The sequence below is a fragment of the Myotis myotis genome, unplaced genomic scaffold (assembly GCF_014108235.1).
Source record: "Myotis myotis isolate mMyoMyo1 unplaced genomic scaffold, mMyoMyo1.p scaffold_m19_p_20, whole genome shotgun sequence".
Classification (NCBI taxonomy): Eukaryota; Metazoa; Chordata; class Mammalia; order Chiroptera; family Vespertilionidae; genus Myotis; species Myotis myotis.
The window spans coordinates 14404360-14432096 of NW_023416325.1; the positions used below are offsets into that span (position 1 = coordinate 14404360).

Consider the following 27737-nt stretch of genomic DNA (forward strand, 5'->3'; position numbering starts at 1 on the left):
CCCTGAACAAATTAGATTGACTTCCTAAATTCAGTAATAGTGGACCTTCAGAGGAAGAATCAAGACCTTAAGCTGAAGGTGGAAATGATGTCAGAAGCGGCCCTTAATGGGAATGGCGATGACCTAAACAATTATGACAGGTATTTCATATGAGACAATACTGTTCAGTTCCATCTAAATAAACTGTGCTTTTAAAGTTAGGTTCTTCAGTGGGTTGGAGAGACAGTTGCCCTGTGGCTGATTGGCCATAAATCCATCCCCATAACTCTGGCAAGACAGTGATACATATACACTATAAATGGCTTTAATGTAAACATTTTATTTATTTACTTTTTAAATTTTTAAAAATATATTTTTATTGATTTTTAGAGAGAGAGGAAGGGAGAGGGATAGAGAGATAGAAACACAGGAAAAAAAATAACATGGGAGATTAAATATGGTGGTGGAGTAAGTAGATGCTGCAAGGACACGCTCCCAGGACCAATCTGGAATTGCAACTAAAATACAGAAAAACTTCCTGAATAATCAATGGGAGACTCACTGGAAAGAACCATGATAACTAAGGACGGAAAGTAGAGACAGCATAGAGACTGGTAGGAGGGGCTGAGGCACGAAAGGGTTGGCCGGGCTTCCATAGACAGGGATTGGAGTTCCTGAGAGATATGTCAGCTGTGGGGGTTGCCACTGAGAAATCTGGGGTCTAATCCACAAGCTGGGCCCCCCAGCAGAGAGCACCAGAACTGAGAAAGGTACCCACATCTGGGTGTGAAAAGCAATGGGGTTGCTGTCTGACAGGGAGAGATGGCTGGAAATTCAGGCACCCTCTTAAAGAGCCAATGCACAAAATTCCCTCTGAAGCTACTCACCTTGTGCTCTGGCAGAGGGAGGGCAGAATGAACTGGAGCTGTATGAGCAGAAGCCAAGATCAGGGTCTCAGGTTAGAGCTCAGAAGGCAGACACCTGGTTTCCTGTCCTGAGTCATTCCCTCATGCTGCGGAGGTCATCTTTCTCATGCAGACATTTTCTATACAGTCAGCTTTGCCTGGGGGGTACACACCTTGCCCACATTGCAGAGTTTCTGAGGTCCAATAAGAAACTGAGAATAACAATTAGCCTCCAGGCAGAAGCAGTTGCCCCACCCTGTTGAAAAAAACTCACACCACACCTGAGGATTATTGCCTAAGGGCAATTTAAGACAGGATCCTATCAGTTTGTAAGCAGAGGCAGTCTCTGGAGGCTTTGAGTCTTTGCCTCATCTAATTAGACAGAAACAGTGTTTGTCACTGTCATGTACTAGGGATTGAGAGGCATAGAAGACCTACCTAACACATAGTCACAAATCCAAACAGGCAGCCAAAATGAGGAGTCAAAGAAACAACCCCCAAATGAAAGAACAAGAGAATTCTCCAAAAGAGTTAAATGAAATGGAGATAAGAAATTTATCTGATATAGAGTTCAGAATAATGACGTTAAAGATGCTCAATAGCATGAGAAAAGATGTAGTAAATATGAAGACAGAAATAAAGAACACAATTGGAAGGAATACACAGAAGATGAGGGGAAAAAGAGGATCTAATCAGTGAATTAGAAGACAGGGTTAAAAAAAATCACTCAGAGAACCAAAAAGAAAAAACAAGAGGACAACTTAAAGCTGTGAGACAACGTGGAATGTAACAATATTCAAATAGTAGGTGTGCCAGAAGAGGTAGCAAGGGAGAGAGGGATAGAGAATGTGTTTGAAGAAATAAATGGTGTTGGGAAAATTGGACAGATACATGCAAAAAAAATGAAACTAGACCACTAACTTATACCATACACATAAAATAAACTCAAAATGGATAAAAGGCTTAAACATAAGACGGGAAACCATAAAAATCTTAGAGGAGCCTGTGGAGGCAGCAAAATCTCAGACATATGCCAAAGCAATATCTTCACCAATACAGCTCCTAGGGCAATGGAAACTAAAAAAAATAAATGGGACTACATAAAAATAAAAAGCTTCTGCACAGAAAAGAAACCACAAAACAAGAAGAAAGCCCACTGCATGGGAGAACATATTTGGCAATGATACATCTGATAAAGGGTTTATATCCAAAACATGTAAGGAACTCATACAACTTAACAAAAGGAAAACAATCCAATTAAAAAATGGGTAAAGGACCTAAATAGATGACATACAGATGACCAAGAGACATGTGAAAAAATGCTCAAAGTCATTGATCATCAGAGAGATGCAAATTAAAATGCCAATGAGGTATCACCTCATACCTGTCAGAATGGCTACCATCAACAGATCAACAAATGACAAGTGTTGGCGAGGATGTGGATAAAAGGGAACCCTAGTACATTGCTGGTGGGAATGCAGACTGATGCAGCCATTATGGAAAACAGTATGGCTTTTCCTCAAAAAATTAGATATGGAACTTCCATTTGACCCACTTCTAGGAATATATCCTAAGAAACCCGAAACACCAATCAAAGAATGTATTCAACCCTATGTTCATGGCAGCATACTTTACAATAGCAGAGATCTGGAAACAGCCCAAGTGCCCATCAGTAGATGAGTAGATAAAAAAGCTGTGGTACATTTACACCACGGAATACTATGCAGCAGTAAAAAAGAAGAATCTCTTACCCTTTGAGACAGCATGGAGGGACCTGGAGAACATCATGCTAAGTGAAATAAGTCAGAGAGAAACAAGAATCACATGATCTCACTCATGTGGAATCTAATTAACAGAATAAACTGATGAAAAGAGTGGATCCAGAGTCATGGAAGCATGGAACAGAGTGCAGAATCTCAGAGGGAAGGCAAGGGGTGGGAAGGTGGGAGGAGGGGGAAAGGTGAGTGGGAGGTAATCAACCAAGGACCTTGTATGTATATATGCATGGTCCATGGACACAGACAATGGGGGGGTGAGGGGCAGGGGTGGGGGTGGCCTGAGGGGATCAATGGGGGGAAAAGGGGACATATGTAATATTTTCAACAATAAAGAATTATTAAAGAAAAAGAAACATTGATGAGAGAAACAACATCAGTTGGCTGCCTCCTGCACATCCCCCTACTGGGGATGGAGCTGGAAACCCAGGCATGTGCCCTGATCCAGAATTGAACCAGTGGCTTCCTGGTTCATGGGAGTCGACCCCCACCTACTGAGCCACACCAGCAGGGCTGATGTGAACATTTTATTTTATTTTTTTAAGTATATTTTTATTGGTTTCAGAAAGGGAGAGGGGAAGAGAGAAACATCAATGATGAGAGAGAACCATTGATTGGCTGCCTCCTGACACACCACATTGGGGGGTGAGCCCACAACCAGGGCATGTCCTAACTGGGAATGGAACCATGACCTCCTGGTTCCTAGGACAACACTCACCCACTGAGCCACACCAGCCAGCCTGATGTGAGCATTTTAAATAGGGATTGCAGTAGTTACACTTGAGGTTTACAGACTTGGCCATAACTCTTGCTTGTTTTTTATCCTTTACAAGTGGTGGAAATGAGTTTCTGTTTTTCATTATTAAGTCTATTGGGGTGACATTGGTTAATATGTGAGTTTCTGATCGTACACATGAACCTTTACAGTGACGACCAGGAGAAACAGTCCAAGAAGAAACCTCGCCTCTTCTGTGACATATGTGACTGCTTCGATCTCCACGACACAGAGGACTGTCCCACCCAGGCGCAAATGTCGGAGGACCCCCCTCACTCCACACACCACGGCAGTCGGAGCGAGGAGCGCCCGTACTGTGAGATCTGTGAGATGTTTGGGCACTGGGCAACCAACTGCAACGACGACGAGACCTTCTGACGAAGCCTCACATCCAGGACTGGGCTTTCTCGGACGCACCAGCATCTGGGCAACCGAACACCAGCATTACGTGTGCAGACTTCCGGACAACTCACGTTATTTTTGACCCCCACCAACAAATCTAAGAAAATATTTTGATCTTCAACAAATCGCCCTTTTAGTTTCCCCGTATACATTAGAATAATAAATACTTAGGAGGTGAGTTTTCACCTCTTATTTTTGGCGTCTTGATTTTTAAGTTCCAACAGGACGTTGCACCAGAGGTCGTTACATAGATTGTCCCGAGGGAAACCTCCAAGAACAATCCCTACCCTCCAGTACCTTATTTAAGTAACTTTAAATTATGCCATTCTCATATTTGCACTAAAATCTTCCCAGGCTGCGTTTTTGTATAGTGAGATGTTTGGTTAAGCTTTGACACTGGAATGAGTTGAAAAAAAATGTGCCATTTTGCATTTTCATCTACTCATGTAGAGCATTTTATTTTTAGTTGAAATATCTGAGATCTTTGCACTACCTGATGTCAGTAGTGCCTTTACTTCAGGCTTGGTAACACTTAGGTGTGATGTTAAATCATGAAACAGGTAAAGGGAGGGGGGAGCCCCCAAACTGCTGTGGGACGTTTTATAATCGATATGCTGCACCCACTTACTCTACTGTGGCGCTTTGTGTATTGGTTTTGCATAATTTCAGCTATATATTGTATGTATATATTTTTTAAAAATCTCTATTTTGGGAAAAAGGATTCACAATTGTGTCTTTCTTTTCAGATTTTTACCTTTATGAAAAAGAAAACACTTAGAATGTTTATCAGGATGTAATGGGCTAGGCCAGGAATAGCATCACACAACTTTGGAGCTATTTTTTATTTTTGTTTTCATTTTTTTTCTTTATCAGATCTAAATAAATACAATATTTTTCCTTCTCTAGCAGATATCCCCAGCAGTCGATTAATTAGATAATAAGCTGCTATACAACACTTACATTAACCAATCTACAATCTTTACAAGTTGTATTTACTGTCTTTTTAGATGAATGTATGATGAGAAATTCAATATTAATAATTTTGGATTTTCTTATCACAAAAAATTAAATGAAGGACCTCAGCCACCAGAAGTTTATCAACCAGTTTTATTAAACTATTTATCTTGTTTTGAATTGAATGTCTTCTAGAAGATGTAAAAAGTAATAAATGTATCTCCATGCTACATGTATAATAAGAACTTCTATAATTGTATATATGCCTTTGATGTATTTTCCCCTCAAAATTATTAACTGTATTTGACAAGTGAAAAACCTGTAATCGAAATTTCTGGTTATAAACATAATAGGAATTGTTTCACAAACAATATGTAAAGCAGTATTAAAATTTGATCAAAAAATGTTCTGTACCTACTTTATTTTAGTTAAAAAATACCATTCTTTTTTTAAAAAAATAATTTTTAAAAAAAATATATTTCTTTATTGATTTCAGAGAGGAAGGGAGAGGGAAAGAGATAGAAACATCAGTGATGAGAGAGAATCATTGATTGGCTGTCTCCTGCACATCCCCTACTGGGGATTGAGCCCGAAACCCAGGCATGTGCCCTTGACTGGAATTGAACCTGGGACCCTTCAGTCCACAGGCCGACGCTCTATCCACTGAGCCAAGTTGGCCAGGGCTAAAAAAATAATTATTGTTGAAAGTATTATATACTAGTATGTTCCCCTTCTTCCCCCATTGACCCCCTCCAGCTCGCCCCCACCTCCACCCTTCACCTTCCCATTGTCTGTGTCCTTGGGCCATGCATATAAAGTCCTTAGTTGATTACCTCCCACTCACTCATCCTCCTCCTCCCTCCCTGCTCTCCCCCTTACCTTCCCTCTCAGATTCCGCACTCTGTTCCATGCTTCCATGTTTCTGGATCCACTTTGTTCATCAGTTTATTTTGTTTGTTAGATTCCATATATGAGTGAGATCATGTGATTCTTGTCTTTCTCTGACTGATTTATTTCACTTAGCATGATGCTCTCCAGGTCCCTCCATGCTGTCTCAAAGGGTAAGAGAGTCTTCTTTCTTACTGCTGCACAGTATTCCATGGCATAAATGTACCACAGCTCATCTACTGATGAGCATTTGGGCTGTTTCCAGATCTCAGCTATTGTAAATTGTGCTGCTATGAACATAGGGGTGCATATATCCTTTCCGATTGGTGTTTTGGGTTTCTTAGGATATATTCCTAGAATTGAGATCACTGGGTCAAATGAAAGTTCCATATTTAATTTTTCTTTTTCTTTTTTTTAAACATATTTTATTGATTTTTCACAGAGAGGAAGGGAGAGGGATACAGAGCCAGAAACATCGAGAGAGAAACATTGATCAGCTGCCTCCTGCACACCTCCTACTGGGGATGTGCCCGCAACCAAGGTACATGCCCTTGGCCGGAATCGAACCTGGGACCTTTCAGTCCGCAGGCCGACGCTCTATCCTCTGAGCCAAACCGGTTAGGGCGCATATTTAATTTTTTGATGAAACGCCATACTGTTTTCCATAATAGTTACACACCAGTCTGCATTCCCACCAGCAGTGTACTAGGATTCCCTTTTCTCCACATGCTGGCCAGCACTTGTCATTTGTGGATTTGTTGTGGTAGCCATTCTGACAGGTGTGAGATGATACCTCATCGTTTTAATTTGCATCTCTCTGATGATCGGTGACTTTGAGCATTTTTCCATATGTCTCTTGGCCATCTGTATATCCACTTTGGTGAAGCATCTATTTTAAATAGATATAATAAAAGCATGATATGCTAATTAGACCGGACAGCTAAAGATCTGGATGTCCTTCCGGACGAAGCTGCGGCAGCAGGGGCCAAGGCAGAGGCGGTTAGGGGAAATCAGGCAGGCAGGCAAGTGATTAGGAGCCATCAGCAGGCAGGTGAGTGGTTAGGGGCAATGAGGCAGGCAGGCAGGTGAGCAGTTAGGAGCCAGCAGTCCTGGATTGCAAGAGAGTGCAGGCTGGGCTGAGGGACCCTCCCCCATCATGCACTAATTTCGTGCACTGGGTCTCTATGTGTGTGTGTGTGTGTATAGATATGTATATATATATATATAAATATAAATGATTTCAGGAGAGAGAAACATCAATGATGAGAGAGAATCATTGATTGGCTGCCTGCTGTATGCCCCCTACTGGTGATTGAGCCCACAACCTGGCATGTGCCCTTGATGGGAATCGAACCAAGGACCCTTCAGTCCACAGGCCAATGGTATCCACTGAGCCAAACCAGCTAGGGCTATATCTACTTTAACAAATGGTTATTCTTTTTGCCCAGTGGTACTAACTGATATTTTCAGTTTCATTTGTCATAATGGTTTTTCTTCAAATGAGCAAGCACTATAGATCCAAATAGCAATTTTTACTGCAGTCTTGCTGATAAACAGCTTTAAGAACTTGGTATATTCTTTTTAAAAATGTTTTTATTGATTTGAGAGAGAAAAACATCTATCCGAGGAAGAAACATCGATTGGTTGCCTCCCATAGGCACCCCAACGGTGCCTGAACCTGCTACCTGGGCATGTGCCCTTGATCAGGAAGTGAACCGGTGGCCCGGGGGTGCGCAGGGCTGGGAGGGCTGGCGCTCTGACCACTGCGCCACTGGCCAGGGCCTGATAAGCTTTTGTATGTGATTGACGTGCTCCTATGATTCCCACAACTGATGAGGTAATATGTGAATTTTACTGATGAAGCAAGTGCCGGGACCTGGATTCTACATCGGATAGTATTTCCTAAGAAAAAGTCTACTAAGAAGAGCCAAACAGACAAGTCCCTCAGGTTCCTTCGGACCCTGGCCATTTTTCTAAATTTTAGCCCACAAACCAAAAGAGCAAAGAGTTTAATCGCTCTGATTGAAAATATTCCCATTCACGTTTAGCTTCAAATTACCGTTTTACAGCGAGTACGCTCGCTGCTAAGATGAAAGTAGCGATTTTTAACACTTCCAGTGGTTCTCAACCTTCTGGCCCTTTAAATACAGTTCCTCATGTTGTGACCCAACCATAAAATTATTTTCGTTGCTACCTCATAACTGTCATGTTGCTACTGTGATGAATCGTCATGTAAATATCTGGTATGCAGGATGGTCTTAGGCGACCCCTGTGAAAGGGTCGTTCGACCGCCAAAGGGGTCGCGACCCACAGATTGAGAACCGCTGAACGGAACGCGCAGGAGCCAGTCTCCCCCTTTAAACTCAATTGTCAGCGCCCAGCGACTTCCAGGAGGAGACAGCGTTAGAGAAGAAACGGGCGGCGCTAGGGCCTGGAGGCGCCGCGGGGGCCCGCCGGCTGGGTTTCCAGGTTTGCGTGCCGACGCCAGCGTGGTCACGTGAACGCGCTGCCACGTGACTCCGCCTGCGGCCCGCGGAAGGGGCAGAGGGGACGCGCTTGGATGAGGAGAGAAAGGGGGGCGGCGGGGCAAGATGGCAGCGCACCTGTCCTACGGACGAGTGAACCTGAACGTGCTGCGCGAGGCGGTGCGTCGCGAGCTGCGCGAATTCCTGGACAAGTGCGCGGGAAGCAAGGTGAGGGGCGGGAGGTACCCGCGGCGCCCTGAAGCCCCGTCCGGCCTGGCCTCCTCAGGTCCGATCGCTCGGGCTCCCTTTGGCTGAGGTACCTGGAGCTTCCCCGGAGGCGAGCAGGCGGCGGGCCCCCGGGCAGACAGCCCGGACTCCGCGTGGCATCGCGCTGTTTTGTGGCAGCAGAGGCCGCCGCCGTGTTGTCTCGGCCCCTGTGACCAGCTTACGTCCGGTGTCCTGCAGACACCGCGCGGGTGGGGTGATGATGCCTCGCGTTACCAGGATCGTGGGTGTCGGAACGAATCAGACGTGGGCAAGTCCCTGGAGCACCGACGCCGGATCCCCCGCTGCGCGCGCGATGACGAGAGAGGTTGTCACTTGAGGTTTTCCCCGGACCGTCCTGTTAGCACCCAGTTCACGGTGGAAGCAGAAACTGTAGGTCAGGGACTTCCGACTGATACCATTACCGCTCCCCCGAGAACCTATCGGCTCCCCCCTCCCCCTGAGTACCTGGCGGTAAGACTCTGACCCGAAAAGGAGAATGGGGGGAACTCAGGGTCCCGTCTTAGGAAGAAGAGAAAGCCAAGCAGGAGAGTGGGTGCCAGCAGCCATGAGAGGAGCAAACGGGCTAAGTCCCGCATCCCCCGTTCGGGCTCAAGAAAGGATGCTCAGCCCGGAGTCAGGTCATGGATGCCAGTGCCCTGCTGTGAGATTGGACCACGTCGCCATTGGAAACTGGGTGAAGTGTAGGCGGGAGGATGCCTCTGGAGCACTTCTTACAACCGAATGTTCCCTACACTTGTCTCAATAAAAGCGTCAGTGACAAGGAAAAGAAACGATCCTGGAGTTCAGCAGTAGAAATGCTCCCAGGGGCCCGGAGCAGTGACCTGTGGGGCCGTGAAGGCCTAAGGTGGAGTTCTGACTCCCTTATGTTACACTGGAGGCCCGGTGCACAAATTCGTGCAGCGGGCTTGGCCCTGCTGGCCCTGGCGACCCCCCTCGGCCACTCATTCTGAAAGATCAATCCACCATCCGGTCTAATTACCATATTAGCTCTTTATTATATAGGATGCAAGGTCACGTGGCCTTGAGCATGTTACTTAAATTTTCTGAGCCTTTTCAACTCTTCTTCTGCTAAAATAAGATTTGTAATACCTACATCAGAGGTTTTAATTTTTATCTGATTGGATTATGAGATATATATATATATAAATATATATAAAAATATATATATATTAAATTTATAAATATTATATATTATATATATTATATATAATATATATAACATATAAATAATATAATATATTATAAATATTATAATATATATTATAAATATTATAATATATAATATTATAAATATTATATATAAATATATATTAAATATATATATTAAATATATATAAAAAAATTTATATATATATATATATATATATATATATATATATATATAAAATACTAGGTTGAACTGTTGCCACTGGCAGTTTTCATATGGTTTAATCCAGTAATAGCACGACACAGGTACACAGCACATTGCAGCTCCTTTCTGTTGAGGACAGTGATGAAGTCTTAACTTTCCCGTGACCACTAGTACCATCCCTTGCCTTGCTGTTTTTCTTTAGACCTGCAGGTTATGGATGTGATCAGAGTCTGTTGAAATTTTGGCTCGGTGGATAGAGCATTGGCCTGTGGACTGAAGGGTCCCGGGTTCGATTCTGGGCAAGGGTATATTATGCCTGGGTTGTGGGCTCCATCCCCAGTAGGGGTTGTGCAGGAGGCAACCCATCAGTGATTCTCATCATTGATGCTTCTGTCTCTCTCCCTCTCCTATCTTCTCTGAAATCAATAAAAATACTTAAATTTTTTTTTTTAATTCAGAGTTTGAAGCAGAGAGTCCTACTATGTATGACTGCTATTTTCTGTTGATATTGTTGACATTCCTGATAGTAACCGTAATAAGAGAATGTTTCTTCCTCTTATAGGCAATAGTTTGGGATGAGTACCTCACAGGACCATTTGGCCTGATTGCACAGTATTCCCTACTGAAGGTAAGTGAGCTATTCTGGCTTTGTTGAGGGATTAATAATTATGCATTTTTGAAATAAGAATGGAATTTCACATTTCCTCCTGAACAGTTAGCTTATAAAGCTGTTTGGTCTTTGTAAACACAGATACTAATTCTTGGCTAACATTTTGTATACAGTGATCCTTTGGCCTGAGATGCTAAACTGATTCTAATTCTAGGGAAATTACTAACATTGTATTATATGACCATTACCTGGTGTCTCTGATAGGTAATCAGGTGAGAGTCATTTGAATTCAGATACAATAACAGTGACTTCATCCTGAAACTTGGTGCTTTATACATCTGGCTTTGGGGAATCTAAATTTGGATAATTAAGTACTAAGAGCATTTGGCTATGAGGGTAGGATGTCTGAGTCTGGATATGACAGGTAAAACAGGTTTTTTGTTAAACTTTTGTGTATGTTTTCCTAGGAACATGAAGTGGAAAAAATGTTCACCCTTAAAGGAAGTCGTTTGCCTGCAGCCGATGTCAAGAATATTATTTTTTTTGTCAGACCCAGGCTAGAATTGATGGATATAATTGCTGAAAATGTGCTCAGGTATTTCTCAGAGCTTGTGTTTGGTCCTCCAGGTGGTCTTAATGTACTGAGCTCCTCATTGCAAGCCCACTCTCTTGCCTGTGCATTGGAAGGTGGTCTTTTGAAAACGGGGCAGGCATGAAAGGATGGGGGGGATGGGACACTTGTGAAGTTGTTCAAACAGTTTTTGGGGCAGGGTGTCATCGCATAACCCCATTCTTTTATAGGACAGCTAAATATTTGGAGCTGCATTAGTATAAGGGACCCTAATTAAAAAGAACAAAAGAAAAACCTCTAATGGTTGTTTTTCAGTATACTAAATATAATGTTCCTGAATCTCATAAGCAGAATAAGTAAGAGCTGATTAAAATTTAATACAACATCGCTTTATAGAGGACGTTGTCCCAGCCCGGTCTGCACTCTGGTACAATTGATTGGTGTGGCCCCTAAAACCTTAAAAGCAAATGGGCTATTTGGGGAAGTTCACTGTGAAGGAGAGTGCAGGGGGGAGTCAAGAATGATCTTTCATTTTCATGTAAGACCCTGTCTCTGCATTGGTTTGGTTTAAAGAGCCATTTGTTTTCAGGAAGACACACATATCCTGTTTCAATAAACCTAAAAGCTTTAGTGCCCCATAAATAGTTTGAGAGGATGCTAGAAAATGCATTACAAAGTTGTGTGGCAATGAATCAATGTTGCTTTCCTTTCGGGGGCGGGGGGGGGGGGGGAAGAGCAACGGTAACAATTTGGGTCTGAAAGTCAATATTGGTATATTTAGCCAACATTTATTTAGTGCCTGCTGTGTACCAGACGTAGGACCAGGCTCTGGGAATAATATAAATAAAATAGTTTGTGACTTTAAAGAGCTCATAAACTAACAAACGTTACCTCTTTTGCAGTGAAGACAGACGTGGCCCAGCAAGAGATTTCCACATTTTGTTTGTGCCACGACGCAGCCTATTGTGTGAACAGCGGCTGAAGGATCTGGGTGTTTTGGGCTCCTTTATTCACAGGGAGGAGTATAGCTTGGATCTCATTCCCTTCGACGGGGATCTCTTATCCATGGAGTCAGAGGGAGCCTTCAAAGTACGTTTGGTATTTTCTTTCTTAGTGTCAGACTTACGCTTTTGCCAGATTTACGAGGATGACAGTGTCCAGGCTATTGTTTAACTTGCATTTCCTTGGTTACTGGAAGCTGAGCTTTTCCATAGGTATATTAATGTTTAAGATTTTTCTTTTTAGCAAATTGCTTGTTCATTATTCTTTGCCCGTTTTTTCTTTTTGAAGAATTCTTTATATATTTTGCGTACTTATCATTGGGGGTTATAAAAGCTGCTAGTGTCTTCTCCCAGTCTGAGGCTTGGCTTTTAACTTTAATTATAATACCTTTATACCGGGTAGACATTTCCAGTGAAAAAGTAGTTACATTTTAAAAAAATGTTTTTATTGATTTTAAAGAGAGAGGAAGAGAAAGAGAAAGAAACATCGATGTGAGAGAGACATCGATTGGTTGCCTCCTGTACACACCCTGACCTGGGATCGAACCCACAACCTGGGTATATGCTCTGACCGCAAATTGAACCAGCAACCTTACAAGTGCATCTGATGACACTCATCCAACTGAGCCACACTGGCCAGAGCTGGACTCTTTTTTTTTTTTTCTCTCCAAATTTCAAACATAGAGAAAAGTTGAAAGAATTATAGAGGGAGCGCCCACATACCCATCACCTAGATCAGCAGTTCTCAACCTGTCAGGTCGCGACCCCTTTGGCGGTTGAATGACCCTTTCACAGGGGTTGCCTAAGACCATCCTGCATATCAGATATTTACATTATGATTCATAACAGTAGCAACATTACCGTTATGAAGTAGCAACGAAAATAATTTTATGGTTGAGTCACAACATGAGGAACTGTATTTAAAGGGCCAGAAGGTTGAGAACCACTGACCTAGATTCTGGAATTAACATTTTGCCGTATTTGCTTTGTCACATATCTATAACGGTATGCTCATAATTAATTCACACGTGTAATTAATGTGAATTGGCAGCAGCTAGGAAACGTGTCTTGGCATGACAAAACCTGCCCAGAGGCACGAGCTCCTGTTTATTTAATCAGGGATTTGCAAAGAAGGGCAGAATTATTTACTGCTGAGAACTTTGAGCCCTGGGCTTTGTGTGTTCACTTAAGGATTCAGTTAAGAAAACAAGCATTTTGCCTGGATGGTAAAGCTAAGAGTTCTACCTAATGTTAAATTCAATCCTGATTTCTGATGAAGTTGCATTTTACTTATTTATGTGATTTTTTAAAACATGTTTTTATTGATTTTTAGAGAGAGGGGAAGGGAGAGGGATAGAGAGATAGAAACACCAATGAGAGAGAAATATTATCCATCAGCTGCCTCCTGCACGCCCCCTATTGGGGATCGAGCCCGCAAGCTGGGCATATTCCTTGGCCGGGAATCAAACTGGTGACCTCTTGGTTCATGAGGCAGTGCTCAACTGCTGAGCCACCCTGGCGGGCTATTTATGTGACTGTTAAACTGCAAGCGTAATTTAGCACTCTACAGCTTTCCATGCTTGCAGGCTGATGATCATCTCCATCATTCAACTGTACAAAATGTGGGGATTCCAGTTCTGCCCAGTTTAATGCTCACAATGTTTACGGCCGTTATTTGTTGCCGGTACATGTGAAAAGCTGCCTCATGTATGTAAAACTGCAAAGTATTCTGTTGTGTGGTCATCTGGGACTTTAGGGGTCAAAGAACGCTCACATTTGTGAGTACTAGCATGTGGCCCTCCCAGAATGTCCTACCCCAGTTTATATTCACCCTGGCGAATGGGAGAACCCGTGTAAGCCTTTATTAATCAGTAATTTACTCGCGAGCTGACAAACTGAGAGCTGGCATGCCTGGTGAACCCTTTTCTTGCAGAAGGTTCCACCCCCCGGAGAATTGCTTCCACAGCTGTACCCTGAGAGCTGAGCTGTTGGCCCTGTGGCCTAGAGCAGTGGTCAGCAAACTGTGGCTCGTGAGCCACATGCGGCTCTTTGGCTCCTTGAGTGTGGCTCTTCCACAAAATACTGACTTCTGCTCATGGGCCATGAAGTTTCAATCTCACTGTACGTGCGCGCCTGCACGTGGTATTTTGTGGAAGAGCCACACTCAAGGGGCCGAAGAGCCGCATATGGCTCATAAGCTGCAGTTTGCTGACCACTAGCCTAGAGTGCTGAACAGCAGCTTTGTAAAGGGACTTGGGTCCCATCTCCTGTTTCTCCGGCAAAGTGGAACCCCAGTGCCCGACAGGGGTGGGCACCTAGGTGATCGTGGCCTGACAGTGACCTTCCATTTCTCCCCGCAGGAGTGCTACCTGGAGAGCGACCAGACCAGCCTCTACCATGCGGCCAAGGGGCTGATGACCCTGCAGGCTCTGTACGGGACCATCCCCCAGATCTTCGGGAAAGGAGAGTGCGCCCGGGTGAGAAACGGCCGTGTTTCTGGTGGTGAAGGAAGCCCCTCGAACCCAAGAAGGGGGAAGGAGTGGGAAGCCATTTATAAACAAGTCCTGCTAATCCTTTTATTTGGGAACTCACCTACTTGCTAAAACTTACTCATAACCCCCAGAGTGACACATTCAGTGTTTTGTAGACTTGCCCGAAACAGCGAACAATTTGAGTTGCCCAGGGGCATGTTGGCAGCTGAGGTCGAACAAAGTGCTGCTCTGCCCTCTTGTTTCAGCTCCTACTGCACAGTGTCCTTTCTGCCACTGCACGGGCCACACACTGCTTAACGCCACATCTTTTGCCTCTTTGTGCTTCTCATTGGTGATTTGCTGTTTTGTCGGTCCGTATGCGTAGTGAAAGGTTGTCTAGTGTCCGAGCACAGAAAGGTTGTGGTAAGCCTCCTGAGAAAACACGTTGGGCTAGCTTCATTCAGGTGTGAGTGAGGGTGCCTTTGGGCTGTGAGCTTACTGTCAGTGAATCAACAATATATCTTTTTTTAAAATACGTTTTTATTGATTTCAGAGAGGAAGGGAGAGGGAGAAAGAGATAGAAACGTCAATGATGAAAGAGAATCATTGATCGGCTGCCTCCTGCAAGCCCCACACTGGGGATCAAGCCCACAACTGGGCATATGCCCTGACTGGGAATTGAACCATGACCTCCTGGTTCATAGGTCGATGCTCAACCACTGAGCCATGCAGGTCAGGCTCAACAATAGATCTTAAAGTGTCTTTAAACAGCAACACATTAAACAAGGTTACATGTTGACCAGTTGACGGAAATGTGACCAGAGCCCACAGGAACCTTCCCCCCCGTTTCCGCCAGGAGCCGTGGCTCAGTACTCGCTAACTCCTGTTCACATGACTTTATAGAACACAGTTACCAGGAATAACACAGATAGACTGTCCCTGATTTTGTGTCCCATTGAGAAATAGCGGTTGCCATTGGCCACAGTGTGAGTGTTGGGACGGGTGGCCAGCAGCAAATGCTTTCTGCAGCTGCTAATTTCTTATCTATCACACCATTCCACAGTTTTTCTCTTTTTTTACTTTTCTGATTGTCTTTCTGTTTTTAGCCAATTTTAAAATCGGCTCATTCTCAGGAGGGTTCCACCTGATCCAATATTTTATTTCCAGCAAGTGGCCAATATGATGATCAGGATGAAGAGAGAGTTCACAGGAAGCCAGAATTCCGTATTTCCTGTTTTTGATAATCTCTTACTGCTCGATCGAAATGTGGACTTGTTAACACCCCTTGCCACTCAGCTTACATATGAAGGACTCATTGATGAAATTTATGGTATTCAGAACAGTAAGTAAAGTGCCATCTATTTTTACTAAATGGTCATTTGGCAAAAATAACGGTCATTTTTTTGAAGGTGCTTTCTTTGCATATAACTCAGAGAATATTTGAAAATATAAAAATACTGCTTTTGACTTTTAGACACTAGAGGTAAACAGTGTCCAAGTGAACGGACTGGCCAATGTGTAGTGTGAGGACTGTGCTTGTGCCCTGTGAGCAGAGGCCTGGGGTTAAATCAGGCGGCACTGCAGCCGTTCGGAAAGCTGGGAGAGGTGGCCTGGGGTGGGTTTGGAAAGAGGGAGAGAGTGTCGAGGGTGGTGCTGGTGAGGGGCAGGCAGCATCATCAAAGCAGGGAATGACAGGCGACCAGCTTGCTAAAGCAGAGAATGTAGCTGGGAACGTCACTCTAAGGCAGTGGTTCTCAACCTTCCTAATGCCGCGACCCTTTAATACAGTTCCTCATGTTGTGGTGACCCCCAACCATAAAATTATTTTCGTTGCTACTTCATAACTGTAATGTTGCTACCGTTATGAATCGTCATGTAAATATCTGATATGCAGGATGTATTTTCATTGTTACAAATTGAACATAATTAAAGCATAGTGATGAATCACAAAAACAATATGTAATTATAGATGTGTTTTCCGATGGTCTTAGGCGACCCCTGTGAAAGGGTCGTTCGACCCCCAAAGGGGTCGCGACCCACAGGTTGAGAACCGCTGCTCTAGGGGAAAGGCTGATACGGGCGGTTGAAGACACTGGAGGGAAGACGGAAGGCCTGCAAGAGTTTAGGCTTGACAGAATCTTAGGTCAAAGGTCACCAGCGTGCTTGTTTTCGGCCCATATGATGCTTGTTTCTGTCAGCATTTAAAATTGGAGGAAGCCTTGATAATAATCCTGACTGATTTACTTATGATCCGAGTCTGCTTTGATCATGGAAAAGTGAAAACCTCAGTGCTGTGCACCATTTTTCGGTCAAGGCGGCTTATGTGTCCTGATGGGAAAATTCTGCTCTGTGCCTGGGCTGTGAGAGGTTCTCCCAGGAGGTGCACACAGGCGCTTGTTCCCGTCCGTGCTGTCCAGGTTACGTGAAGTTACCTCCAGAGAAATTCGCGCCCAAGAAACAGGGCGATGGCGGTAAGGATCTTCCCACGGAAGCCAAGAAGCTTCAGCTGAACTCTGCGGAGGAGCTGTACGCCGAGATCCGAGACAAGAACTTCAACGCCGTGGGCTCCGTGCTTAGCAAGAAAGCCAAGGTGATCTCGGCTGCGTTTGAGGTGAGCTGGTGTGGTTGTCACCTGCTGCTCTTGTCACAGGCCAGACCGCCCTTTTAACTTCTCCCCTAGGAGAAAGGTATTCTGTTAAGTTTTTTCCCCCTTTTTTGGGAGGGGCAGGCAGTGTTTGCAGTTTATAAGCTTTTGCCATAAATACTTGTTTTCCCTCCTTTTTTATTATTTCCTACCCCACTTAAGAAGAAGCCAGCTGTACTATAAATAAAAGATCCTCTGTAATAGAACTTGCAATTTGAGGTGAAAACTCCCCAGGTTGACCAACATGCTGGTGGCAGAGGCCCCTGCAGTCGTGGTGGGTGATAATGAGAGTGAAATCCCCAGCGGCGGGAGCTTTGAAATTGGCAGCTTCATTATCAGCTTCCTGTCGGCTCCTGCCTGGTCCCTGCTTCATTCTGGGTTCAGGTTGATTTTGAACCATGACAATCAGTGCGATGTAGATGGAATACTTAGGCTTTAGAGACATGAATTTGGAGAACTTTTGAAAGCTAATTTTCCACTGAGGATGTATTTCCAGATTTCATCTTTCTTAGGAATTACATCCATTTAATTGATTTTCATGTTTTTGATGTTACTTTTGGTTTAAATGACTCAATTTTACAAAAAAAATTTTGTCATCACTAAGCGAGGTTACTTTGTTCAAGAACATTATTCAAAATTACTAGTAAGGCTCAGTAAGAAGGATGGCTCTTTCCTTCCCGTTATAGAAGGAACTTGCTGTTTATGTCCTCTTAACATAGTGCTTTTAGTGTTTTACTGCAAAATGTCTGTGGTTTACCCAATACTGTCCCCTCACATATACTCAGATGCCCACAAAATACTGTTCCCAGCATGAACCGGCACCTGGGAAGAGAAAACCACAGACATTTGCTTGGTACAGAAGCACCAGCACCGAGAACAGGCACGGTGAACGGACCTTTTCTGGTTTTCCATGTGATGTTGTAGCTGGGTTTGGCCTGATTCAATTGTATCCCATTCTTTTTGCCATATTAAACTAAACTAAACTAAACAAAACAACGAACAGAGCTCCTGACAGTGAGTATCTTCCTTTCTCGGTGGTTCTGCCCATTTCAGGAGAGGCACAACGCCAAGACGGTGGGGGAGATCAAGCAGTTCGTCTCCCAGCTGCCCCACATGCAGGCCGCCAGAGGCTCGCTGGCGAACCACACCTCAATCGCAGAGCTGATCAAAGATGTCACTAGTGAGTATCCAGGGATGAGGTTCGCCTGGGCTGCCTCACAGACCTACCCAGTGTCTGCCAGGTGGCCATGGGCACCAGCATGATTCTCAGGGTTAATTAAGCGAACACATGTTCACAGTTAAAAGTGCGCCATTCGTGGTGAGCACGTTTCTTTTGATTATTAAAATAATGTAATCATCTGGTAAACTTTTTGGGATGCCAATAAGAGGGAGCAAAAGTTTTCCATAAGTTTGCCACCATAATATGAGGCAGTTAATTTTTTTACTCTAGTTTTTTTCTTCTTCTATTATTAAGGATTATTTAATTAGAGCAATGGGATGTTTCTGTTTCTGTTTTTGTTTTTCCCTTGAAAACTTTCCACAGAATTGGTCTACAGCATACAGTGAGTGTTTTGAAAGAGCTCAGAGGGTATATATTAAACTAAAGACAAGCTTATTCTTTAAAACTCAGGCTGTGAAAGCTGCCTAGGAGATTGGTCAGTGCCCTGTACACTTTGAATCTTAGATACAGCACAGTGTTGGATAGAAATTGGGTGAAACTAGGTTGAATCCGATGATGCAATGCTCTGGGGAAATTAGCTTTCACTGATACTGAGGCAATACTTTTGAGTTTTGAGGACAGCAAAGGGGTTTGGGGTCCACTCCATCTAGATGGAACTTAGGGATGCAGGGTCGTAGGGTTTCCATGCTTTCAGAAGATTTTGACCAGGAGCCTGTTTCAGCCTATGGCCTGCTTGCTGTTTGGCATATCTTGTTTCTTAATCATGCTCTGTTCATAAACGCACATCACTCAAATAAAAGGACATTTATTTGATTTCTAAGTTGCAAATCTCTTAATTACATTTTAGCTTCTGAAGACTTCTTTGATAAGTTGACAGTGGAGCAGGAGTTTATGTCTGGAATAGACACCGATAAGGTTCGTGAACAATTAAACTAACAAATAATGATACTGTATCACACATAAGGCCATAGCTAGAAAAGCAATGTCTTTGACTCCATTGTATTTTTAAGAGCAAATGCAAAATGTGAAGCCCTAACCAGTTTGGCTCAGTGGATAGACCGTCGGCCTGCGGACTGAAAGGTCCCAGGTTCGATTCCGGTCAAGGGCATGTACCTTGGTTGCAGGCGTATCCCCAGTAGGTGGTGTGCAGGAGGCAGCTGATTGATGTTTCTCTCTCATTGATGTTTCTAGCTCTCTATCCCTCTCCCCTCCTCTCTGTAAAAAATCAATAAAATATACTAAAAAAAAAAGTGAAAATACAGATTTTATCAGTAACAGGTATTTCACGTCACTCTTTGGAGAGCACTTCCTGCGATGCACGGAGAGGTGAGACCCAGCCCCAAAATCAGAGCTTTAAGGGCTATAATAGGCAAATTGAGATACTTGCTTGCAGAGAGAATTGGTCATGTATTTCTTTACGTAGTCACCTCTTTAGTAAATTTAAAATGATTCATTTTATGAAAACTTCCATCTTCTAAAAACATTCCTGTTGCTGATAAATTGCCACTTTACTGGGATAGACTAGGTCACACATGCTCTCAGGACATTGTCCATAGAGACAGATGAGCCCAGACGGGCATCTAGATTGTTGAATGTGTCCTCACTGGCCTTATGCTCCTGGTGACTGGGGTGTGTGTGCCAGGGGCTGGAGGGGGCTTAGGGAATGGGGGATTGGGGAGGGGCTCATTCTCCCACATATCTCCTTTATTTGATTTTTAAAAATAATAGTATATATTAAGTTCTTGAGGTCCCCAAACCAGGTGATGGTATAGGTCTGTCTGTGCTTTGTTTCCAGGTCAATGGTTACATTGAGGACTGTATTGCCCAGAAGCATTCACTGATCAAGGTGTTAAGACTTGTTTGCCTCCAGTCGGTGTGCAATAGTGGACTCAAACAAAAGGTTCTGGATTATTACAAAAGAGAAATTCTCCAGGTCAGTGTGTGTGTGTGTGTGTGTGTGTGTGTGTGTGTGAAACATATATATATATATATATATATTTAATATATTCTTATTGGTTTCAGAGAGGAAGGGAGAGGGGGTAAGAGAGATAGAAACATCAGTGATGAGAGAATCATTGATCGGTTGCCTCCTGCACTCCCCACACTGGGGATTGAGCTCGCAACCCGGCATGTGTCCTGACTGGGAATCAAACCGTGACCTCCTGGTTCATAGGTTGACACTCAAACACTGAGCCATGCAAGCCGGACTAGGTCAGTATATTTTTAAATTACTAATTTGCCAAGGGGGAAAACAATTAAAAAAAAAAAAAAGACTTCCAAAATCTGCTCATTTAAGTTGGGCCCATAAATTTTGACTCTGAATACATCAAATCCCTCTCGGAAACAATGAGCTGGAATAATTGTGACGGACAGGCAGTTTTAGAACAGGTCCTTTCCCCGTGCCCACGTGGGGTCAGTCATCACCTGGACCTCAGTGGTGTGCCCTGGAGAACAGAGCTAGTCGATTTACCAGAGGTGCTCTTTTATGAAAGTGGCAGAAGCCTTTTCCTGATCTGACTTCCAGGCCGAACGACTTGTCTTGCAGACGTACGGCTATGAGCACATTTTGACCTTACACAACCTGGAGAAGGCTGGCCTCCTGAAACCGCAGATGGGGGGCAGGAACAATTACCCGACAATCCGGAAAACCCTACGCCTCTGGATGGATGACGTCAACGAACAAGTAAGGCACCCTTCTCACGCCAGCTCAGTCAGTAACTGGTTAACAGTCTATGGGGACAACAGTGTTCTAATGTGAAAAAGTAATGCATTTGTGAGTTATGTCTGTCAGAATCCCAGCAGGAAACGGGGCGCTCTTCCACTGGGTAGTTTGAGGAGAGTGTCATAAAGGGAGGGGAGAGCGGAGGCGGTGAGAGGCAGTGCAGTGGGCAGCCCTTACCAGGCAAGGCCTGAGGGCAAGGAGAGCGAGCTGTTCCAGAAACCTGTGCCAGTCAGAAGAGCTAAATGGAGAGGCCGTCTGACAAAACGAGGGGTGACAGGCCTCTACTCGAGGGACACAGCCAGCCTCCAGCTGAGTCACAGAGAGGAAGCCAGGGTGGAAAAACCCTGACCTCACTGCTGCCCACTCTCCGTGCTGATCTGGTGCCTCCCATTGGCCCAACCCAAACAGAGGATTTGGAGTGCGTTGGTGCAGAGCCCGCAGTCTACCTCCTGGGCTCAGAGCCAAGAAGGGCAGAGAGGATCTGGGAGAAACCCAGCGTGTGCGGTGAAAAGTCAGCTTGTGCAAAAGTAAGGCAGACAGTAAAGTTAGGTTCCTTCCACATCTAACCCCAGTTTCCCCTCAAAGGCAGCTGTTGTAACCCTAACCCACTTTTTAACCCTCCCAGAAAGGTTCTGTGACTATACAAACACTTTCACGTAGATGATGCACACCAGTGATCTCCGAAGCAGGTGCACTTTGTTTTGCATGTATGGTTGATTCCACTCTTCCTAAACTTCTTTCTCTTATATTCTCTCTTGGTGTTTCATTAGGCTGCCTCTTGCAACAAAAACTAGTAATTAGACTGTCTCCTCTATCTGCAGCAAAATTGGATTATTTTTCCCCATTTGCAATATAGAGACTTAATTTCTGTGTTGTACAATGTAAATGATACTTTAGTTTGGCTCTCTTCACCGTTCTGACCTGCTGCTCCCACCCCCCTCATCGTGTCCACTGTCTCTTGAAGGTCATCCTGTGATCTGCCTCTTTATTTATTTTTCTGTTTTTGCTTACATTTTAATTAGAATCAATGTTTCAGGGCTTACATTTAAATAAAGGTTTATTTCTATAACAACAATTATAATAGTTATAATAACTTGCAATAATTAGAAATAAGCATTTCTTGATGTCTCTGAGAGGCAAAAAAGTACCCTGATAAAATAATATCTGTAAATTCATAACAAAACTAAATCAAAATCCACCCCTTACCACATCCTAACATATTTCACTAGAATTAAATACAGTATGTCTTTTATCACGTGAAACAGACATTAAAAATACAGTAACCATTTGTGAAGAGAAGCGGCAAACAGCGTTTCTCAGGAGAGCCTAAGACTAAGGCTATTCATCATTGCGGAATGATTTATAAGCTAATCTGCATCAAGGCAAAATAATAACTAGATTTCTTTGAGGTCCTGCGATGGTACAATTTTGTGTTCAGTGAGTCACATAATGAGAAGAGGGAATCAGTAAATAAGAAAAGAAACTCTTTATGGGATATAGTTTCATGGTTTGAGTCTAGAGGAGAAACCCTGGGAAAACAAACGAGATATAAGCCAACTTTCCAGCTCATGTATTGACACAAAATCCTTCACTAAGCAAAGGAACACAAGGGCAGCATGGGGATGGGAAGTTGGTTGTTACATTTCTAGAGGTTGCAGCCACAGCTTTCGGGACAAGAACCATTTCTGACGGCAGAGGTAAGAACAGAGATAAACCCACACTTAAAACCTGTAGTTACTATTGAAGCAGAGAGTCATGGTCAAAGTGAACTCCCCTTCTAATAGAAAGGTAGAACAACCCCCAAAGTCCAACATGGCATTCTTAAATAAGGCCCTGTGTTTTAAAGATACTCCTTTGCTTAACAAGGAGAAAGAAAAAAACATAATTTTATAACTTAGCCAGAAAAATTCATACAAGATACACGCTTTATGTCCATGGGTTTCTGAAATCATATGTTTTTTAAAAATCTTGACCTTAATCAAATTTACCCGCACAATATACTAGTATTTACTATTAAACCAACCAAATTGCCACCATAATTGCTCTCAAAAGATATGTATCTTTTAATATATATTTTTTTATTTCAGAGAAGAAGGGAAAGGGAGATAGAAATATCAATGATGAGAAAGAATCATTGATTGGCTGCCTCCTGCACACCCCCAAAGGGGATCCAGCCCGCAAGCCTGCAACCCGGGCATGTGCCCTGACCAGGAATCGAACCGTGACCTCCTGGTTCATAGGTTGACGCTCAACCCCTGAGCCACAACAGCCAGCCGGCCTTGTTTTTTTAAAGTTCTTTGCAATTGTTATGAGGTGGTTCTACATATATGCCATCTTTATAATTTAACAGGTTTCTATTGCTAGTAATTCAGGTGTTCCCAGTCTTTTCCTGGTACAGATGGTGTTGCAGTTACTGTTGGTGCTTTGGTCTGGTCTCCCCTGGTGTGCCAGCCCCTCTGCAGGATAAATGCCTAAAAGTAGAATTTCTGGGTTCAAAGATTATGCACATTGTTACCCAGCTAGAGTGCCAAGTTACCCTCCAAAAAGTTTCTTGCCAAATGAAGTAACAGTTTTCATCTCCAGTCCCTAGAGATGCTCTGCATGGCTTCAAAATGTGAGTCAAAAGTGAGCTTCTGGCTGCTAAGATGTGGGAGGTTATTTGTGGCTTTGCCTTCAAAGACAAATCAAATAATTTTGGGTTAGGTGGCTCTGAGTCTCTATACCCACAGGCTTTTTTCCCTTTAATTATGCCACAGAATCCCACCGACATATCCTACGTGTACAGTGGCTACGCCCCTCTCAGTGTGCGTCTGGCCCAGCTGCTTTCCCGGCCTGGCTGGCGGAGTATTGAGGAAGTTCTGCGCATCCTCCCAGGGCCCCACTTTGAAGAACGGCAGCCATTGCCCACGGGACTGCAAAAGAAACGTGAGTCTGTAGCCGGGATCTACAGATCGTTCTGTGCTGTTAGTGTGGTTTTCATGTATTATGCAGTTGCTTTGTAGAATACATTTTAAAGTCCTTGGGAGTCAGAGTCCAATCTGCCTCTTTTGTTAGTTGCTAATGTATATTGTAAGCAGGGGAACCCATTATTCCCTTGGGGGTAGCAGCTTTCAGCTGTGGAGTTGAGGATCTCAGTAGTTAGAAAAAACATTTGAGAGCAAAATTGTGTGTCTGAGTTTCAAGTGAACTGTCAGACCAAGACACATTTGACTTTTTTTTTCTTATGAATGATGCAGTTTTGTTTTTTAAATATGTTTTTATTGTGTTTTAGAGAGGGAGAAAGGGAGAGGGATAGATAGAAACATCAATGAGAGAGAAACATCAACATCGATTGGCTGCCTCCTGCACGCCCCCTACTTCGGATCGAGCCTACAACCAGGGCATGTGCCCTGACTGGGAATGGAACCGGTAGCCTCTTGGCACATGGTCTGATGCTCAACCACTGAACCACACCAGCTGGGCAATATGCAGTTTTTAAGAGGTGGGAAGAGAAGCTCCAATAATATATAACTCTTAATTTTAAAATGTTTCAATTTTAGGTCAACCGGGGGAAAACCGAATCACCCTGATATTTTTCCTTGGGGGTGTGACCTTTGCCGAAGTCGCTGCCCTGCGCTTTCTCTCCCAGTTGGAAGATGGAGGCACAGAATACGTCATTGCCACCACTAAACTAATGAACGGGGCCACGTGGATAGAGTCTCTGATGGAAAAGCCTGTGTAGGGCACTTAGAGCGGATTGGACAAGCAAACTGCACCATAAACTGCCCTTTTGAGGAAGTTGCTGGAGGGAAGGACAGCCCTACAGAGGAATAACAACCCAGGAACACAAAACTGACTTTGGGGTCAGCCTCTTGAATTTTGCTGTTTTCTCCCTTCTGCTTCCCTTTTGTGTTCCTGACTTCTTGAAGAAAGAAGACAACCTAAAGACATACCAGTGTTTTGTGGTCTCAGCTCAGTGTCTTCATTAGAGACATGGAAGTATATTAAGAAGGTGGGTATGGATAATCCTCGCAGCCGCACAGATGGGACCAAGCAGGTAAAAATAACAATAAAAGTGGAAAGTGTTCTTACGTGCTTAGAGTGTTGGTCTGTGTACCAAAGGATCGAGGGTTTGAGTCCCGGTCAAGGGCACATACCTGGGTTGCAGGTTCAATCCCCAGCCTTGGTTGGGGCTCATGTGATAAACAACCAGTGTATCTCTCTCCTTCTCTTTTCCTCTTTCTCTCTTCCTCTCTCCTTCCCTTCCTCCCTCCCACTCTAAAAATCAATGGAAAGACTATCGTCGGGTGAGGATTAACAACAAAAAATTAAAAGATTTGCTTGTCCTGGGTTTAATTTAATTGGCATTCAGTACGTGGAAATGGTCTGATGAAATGGATTCCTGTGTTAGAAATCCTTTCTCAGATCCTTGTTATCCCACGGAGATTAGTTTATACCTCCGAGCCCCAGCAGTGGTCAGCTTGGGCTGCCTTAGAGAGTGAAATGCACCTTTGTCCCTCAGTGTTTTTGCCTCTGGGGATTCAAGTCCAGTTGAGTCTCCTTGGCTGGGGTCTTTGTCCTATGAACAGATACTCGGTTGTGTCTCATGTGTCTGCATTCACTTGTGGCTCTCGACTTGCCTGCTCAGGGCATAGGTAGGTCAGCTCCTACAAATGCATTCCGCAGAAGACTTAAAAACATCAATTGCTTCATTTGTATGCAAATAGAAAGTGGTGGATATATATTTTATACGCTTTTGTGTCAGTTCATTTAATACTTAAAGCAGTCTTTGTCTCAAAGGAGTGTGGCCTTACTGAGAAAAGGGTATGTGAATGGTACATTTATTCCTGGAGCAGGGGGATTGTTTACATCACGTCTGGACTTTTGTCTAATTGGGTAGATAATTCTGCTACACCAGGAGTCTGCATAGATAAAGAAGTCTACATAGGCACTGTTCTGTGTCTTATTATACACTTATGAATTTTTGCCAACAGAGAAATAAGTATTTGAACTGTAGTTAACTGTGGAGCAAGAGTGTAATGGTTAAAAGGAGGCAGATTCGCCTGGCTGGTGTGGCTCAGTGGTTGAGCATCGACCTGTGAACCAGGAGGTCACAGTTTGATTCCTGGTTGGAACACATGTCCGGGTTGTGGGCCCAATCCCCAGTGGGGAGCGTGCAGGAGGCAGCCAATTAACGATTCTCACCGATGTTTCTATCTCCCTCTCCCTCTCCTCTGAAATCAATAAAAATATATTGATTTGGAAAAAATAAGGGAAAAAAAAGGTGGATTAAAAACAGCACATTGAATTCTTGGAGAGAACTGGGAAGGGAAGATCCCATGCGAGTCCCAGTCCATTCTAGCTCTGCCCTCCCTGGAAATGGATTATGATTGTACATGATGTGCCTGTTTGTCTGTTGTTCTCAGTTGCATGTTCAAGACCTGCCTGTCACCAGGGGGAAGTGTTTGTAGTCAGCAGAGTTAAATTCAAGAAGAAATGCTATAAATAGCAGAGTGAACTGTCTGCAGACAGGAAGGGCGGCTGTGATAGAGATGGCAGGAGTAGAAACGTGGCATCTCAGACCGTGAATCGTGAACAGACGGTGGGTTAGACCCAGGCCTGATGTATTACATTGCCATGGGGTTTAAGGATGGCTGCTACAGAGAACGGAGGATGCCTTTTTGTAAACAGTTGAAGAAAACGGCAGTAATGTAAAATTTCTCAGATTCTTGTATTTCTAAATGAATGCACATGAACTTCAAGCCATGTTTCTTAGTTTCAGTTCCTCCATTGCTGTAAAATACCCAAAATTGGATGGTGACTAGAGGCTAGCTAGAACATACAGCTGCTTCGAGACATCATCCGAAGGGTGTAAGCTGTCAAGAGGACCGGAATCAGGTGTTTTAATAGCCTTTCTTCTCATCCGTTACTTTGGTGTGGGATGAAGGTATAATCTTAGACATCCTTTCTTCCCTTGGACTACACAGGGCACAGAAGCCCTTCAGATGACCAATTCTCTCGGGGAGCAATTACTGCTTGCTGACTTCCTGAGCACTTGGTAATGGTCTGCTCTGGTTTTTAGCTGAGCTGCGGCCAGGGCAATGATTTGATAATAAGAGATCCTGATCAAATTAAAGAGCCATTTGCTTCTGGCTGATGATGTTGACAAAAGGGTTGGTGTGTGCACTGCCTGCTTTTTTTTTTTTTTTTAAGGTCAAAGAAACAGTAACTACAAAAGCACTGCCTGCTTTTTTTTTTTTAAGGTCAAAGAAACGGTAACTACAAACTAGTACAAAAGCCAAAATAACCAGCAGCAGCATCAAGTTTATTTTCTTTCACTCTTGCATTGGAGAAGGGTCCGCTGTGTATTTGCTGCAGCCGGAACTGGCTCTTGTAGCCTCTCGGTTGGAGGACTTGAAATTGCAAGTGGGCATCTTGGGAAGGTGCCTATATGATGAGTCTCTAACCTGCTCAGCTCTGTAACTTGGAACCAAGCACTCAGCTCTTGGTTCTCAGTGCCTGTTTCTCACATACGCATGCTCACATTGCATGTTTTTTTAAGACAACTTTTGCTTAACTGGCTGTCATAGTGAATGTTGTTTGTACGCTGGTTCTTTGACTCTGAGAATAGGATGGGATTGCTCTCCATGTGAGTGTTAGAAAAGCAGACAAGAAGGGGCATGAAATACCCCCTGGAGTGCCGCTGGCTTGGCCCATCTAAGTCAGAGCTTGCAGGCACCTGGGAGCGCTGTGGGCAGTGGTGACAGGCAGAGCGGG

General features: G+C 43.8%; 2 protein-coding genes across 18 annotated transcripts in view; both read left to right on the forward strand.

Moving 5' to 3' along the window:
* The window catches only part of CLIP1 (CAP-Gly domain containing linker protein 1), an 88342-nt gene extending 83144 nt beyond the window's left edge, over nt 1–5198 (forward strand). For all 13 annotated transcript variants that reach the window (XM_036354469.1, XM_036354472.1, XM_036354477.1 and 10 more), the window contains 2 exons: nt 16–140; nt 3587–5198. In XM_036354469.1, coding sequence (XP_036210362.1) covers nt 16–140; nt 3587–3812 — 351 coding nt within the window. In that variant the 3' untranslated portion in view covers nt 3813–5198. The remainder of the gene's footprint in view (nt 1–15; nt 141–3586) is intronic.
* Nucleotides 5199–8181: 2983 nt separating this feature from the next.
* On the forward strand, nt 8182–27063 carry VPS33A (VPS33A core subunit of CORVET and HOPS complexes). Of its 5 annotated transcripts, XR_004974835.1 has the most exons (14): nt 8185–8371; nt 10345–10410; nt 10860–10987; nt 11866–12052; nt 14325–14441; nt 15603–15777; nt 16853–17046; nt 18133–18259; nt 19107–19174; nt 20055–20192; nt 20805–20942; nt 23738–23906; nt 24521–25017; nt 26387–27063. XR_004974835.1 is itself a non-coding variant. In XM_036353707.1 (13 exons), coding segments are annotated over exons 1-13 (1473 nt in total). In that variant the 5' UTR covers nt 8182–8269; the 3' UTR covers nt 23740–23877. The 5 variants fall into 5 exon arrangements, 4 of the variants coding, with proteins under 4 accessions (XP_036209600.1, XP_036209599.1, XP_036209597.1 ...); XM_036353707.1 differs by lacking the exons at nt 24521–25017; nt 26387–27063 and adding an exon at nt 23565–23595 and having other exon boundaries at nt 8182–8371; nt 23738–23877; XM_036353704.1 differs by lacking the exon at nt 26387–27063 and having other exon boundaries at nt 24521–25051.
* The last annotated feature ends 674 nt before the right edge of the window (nt 27064–27737 follow it).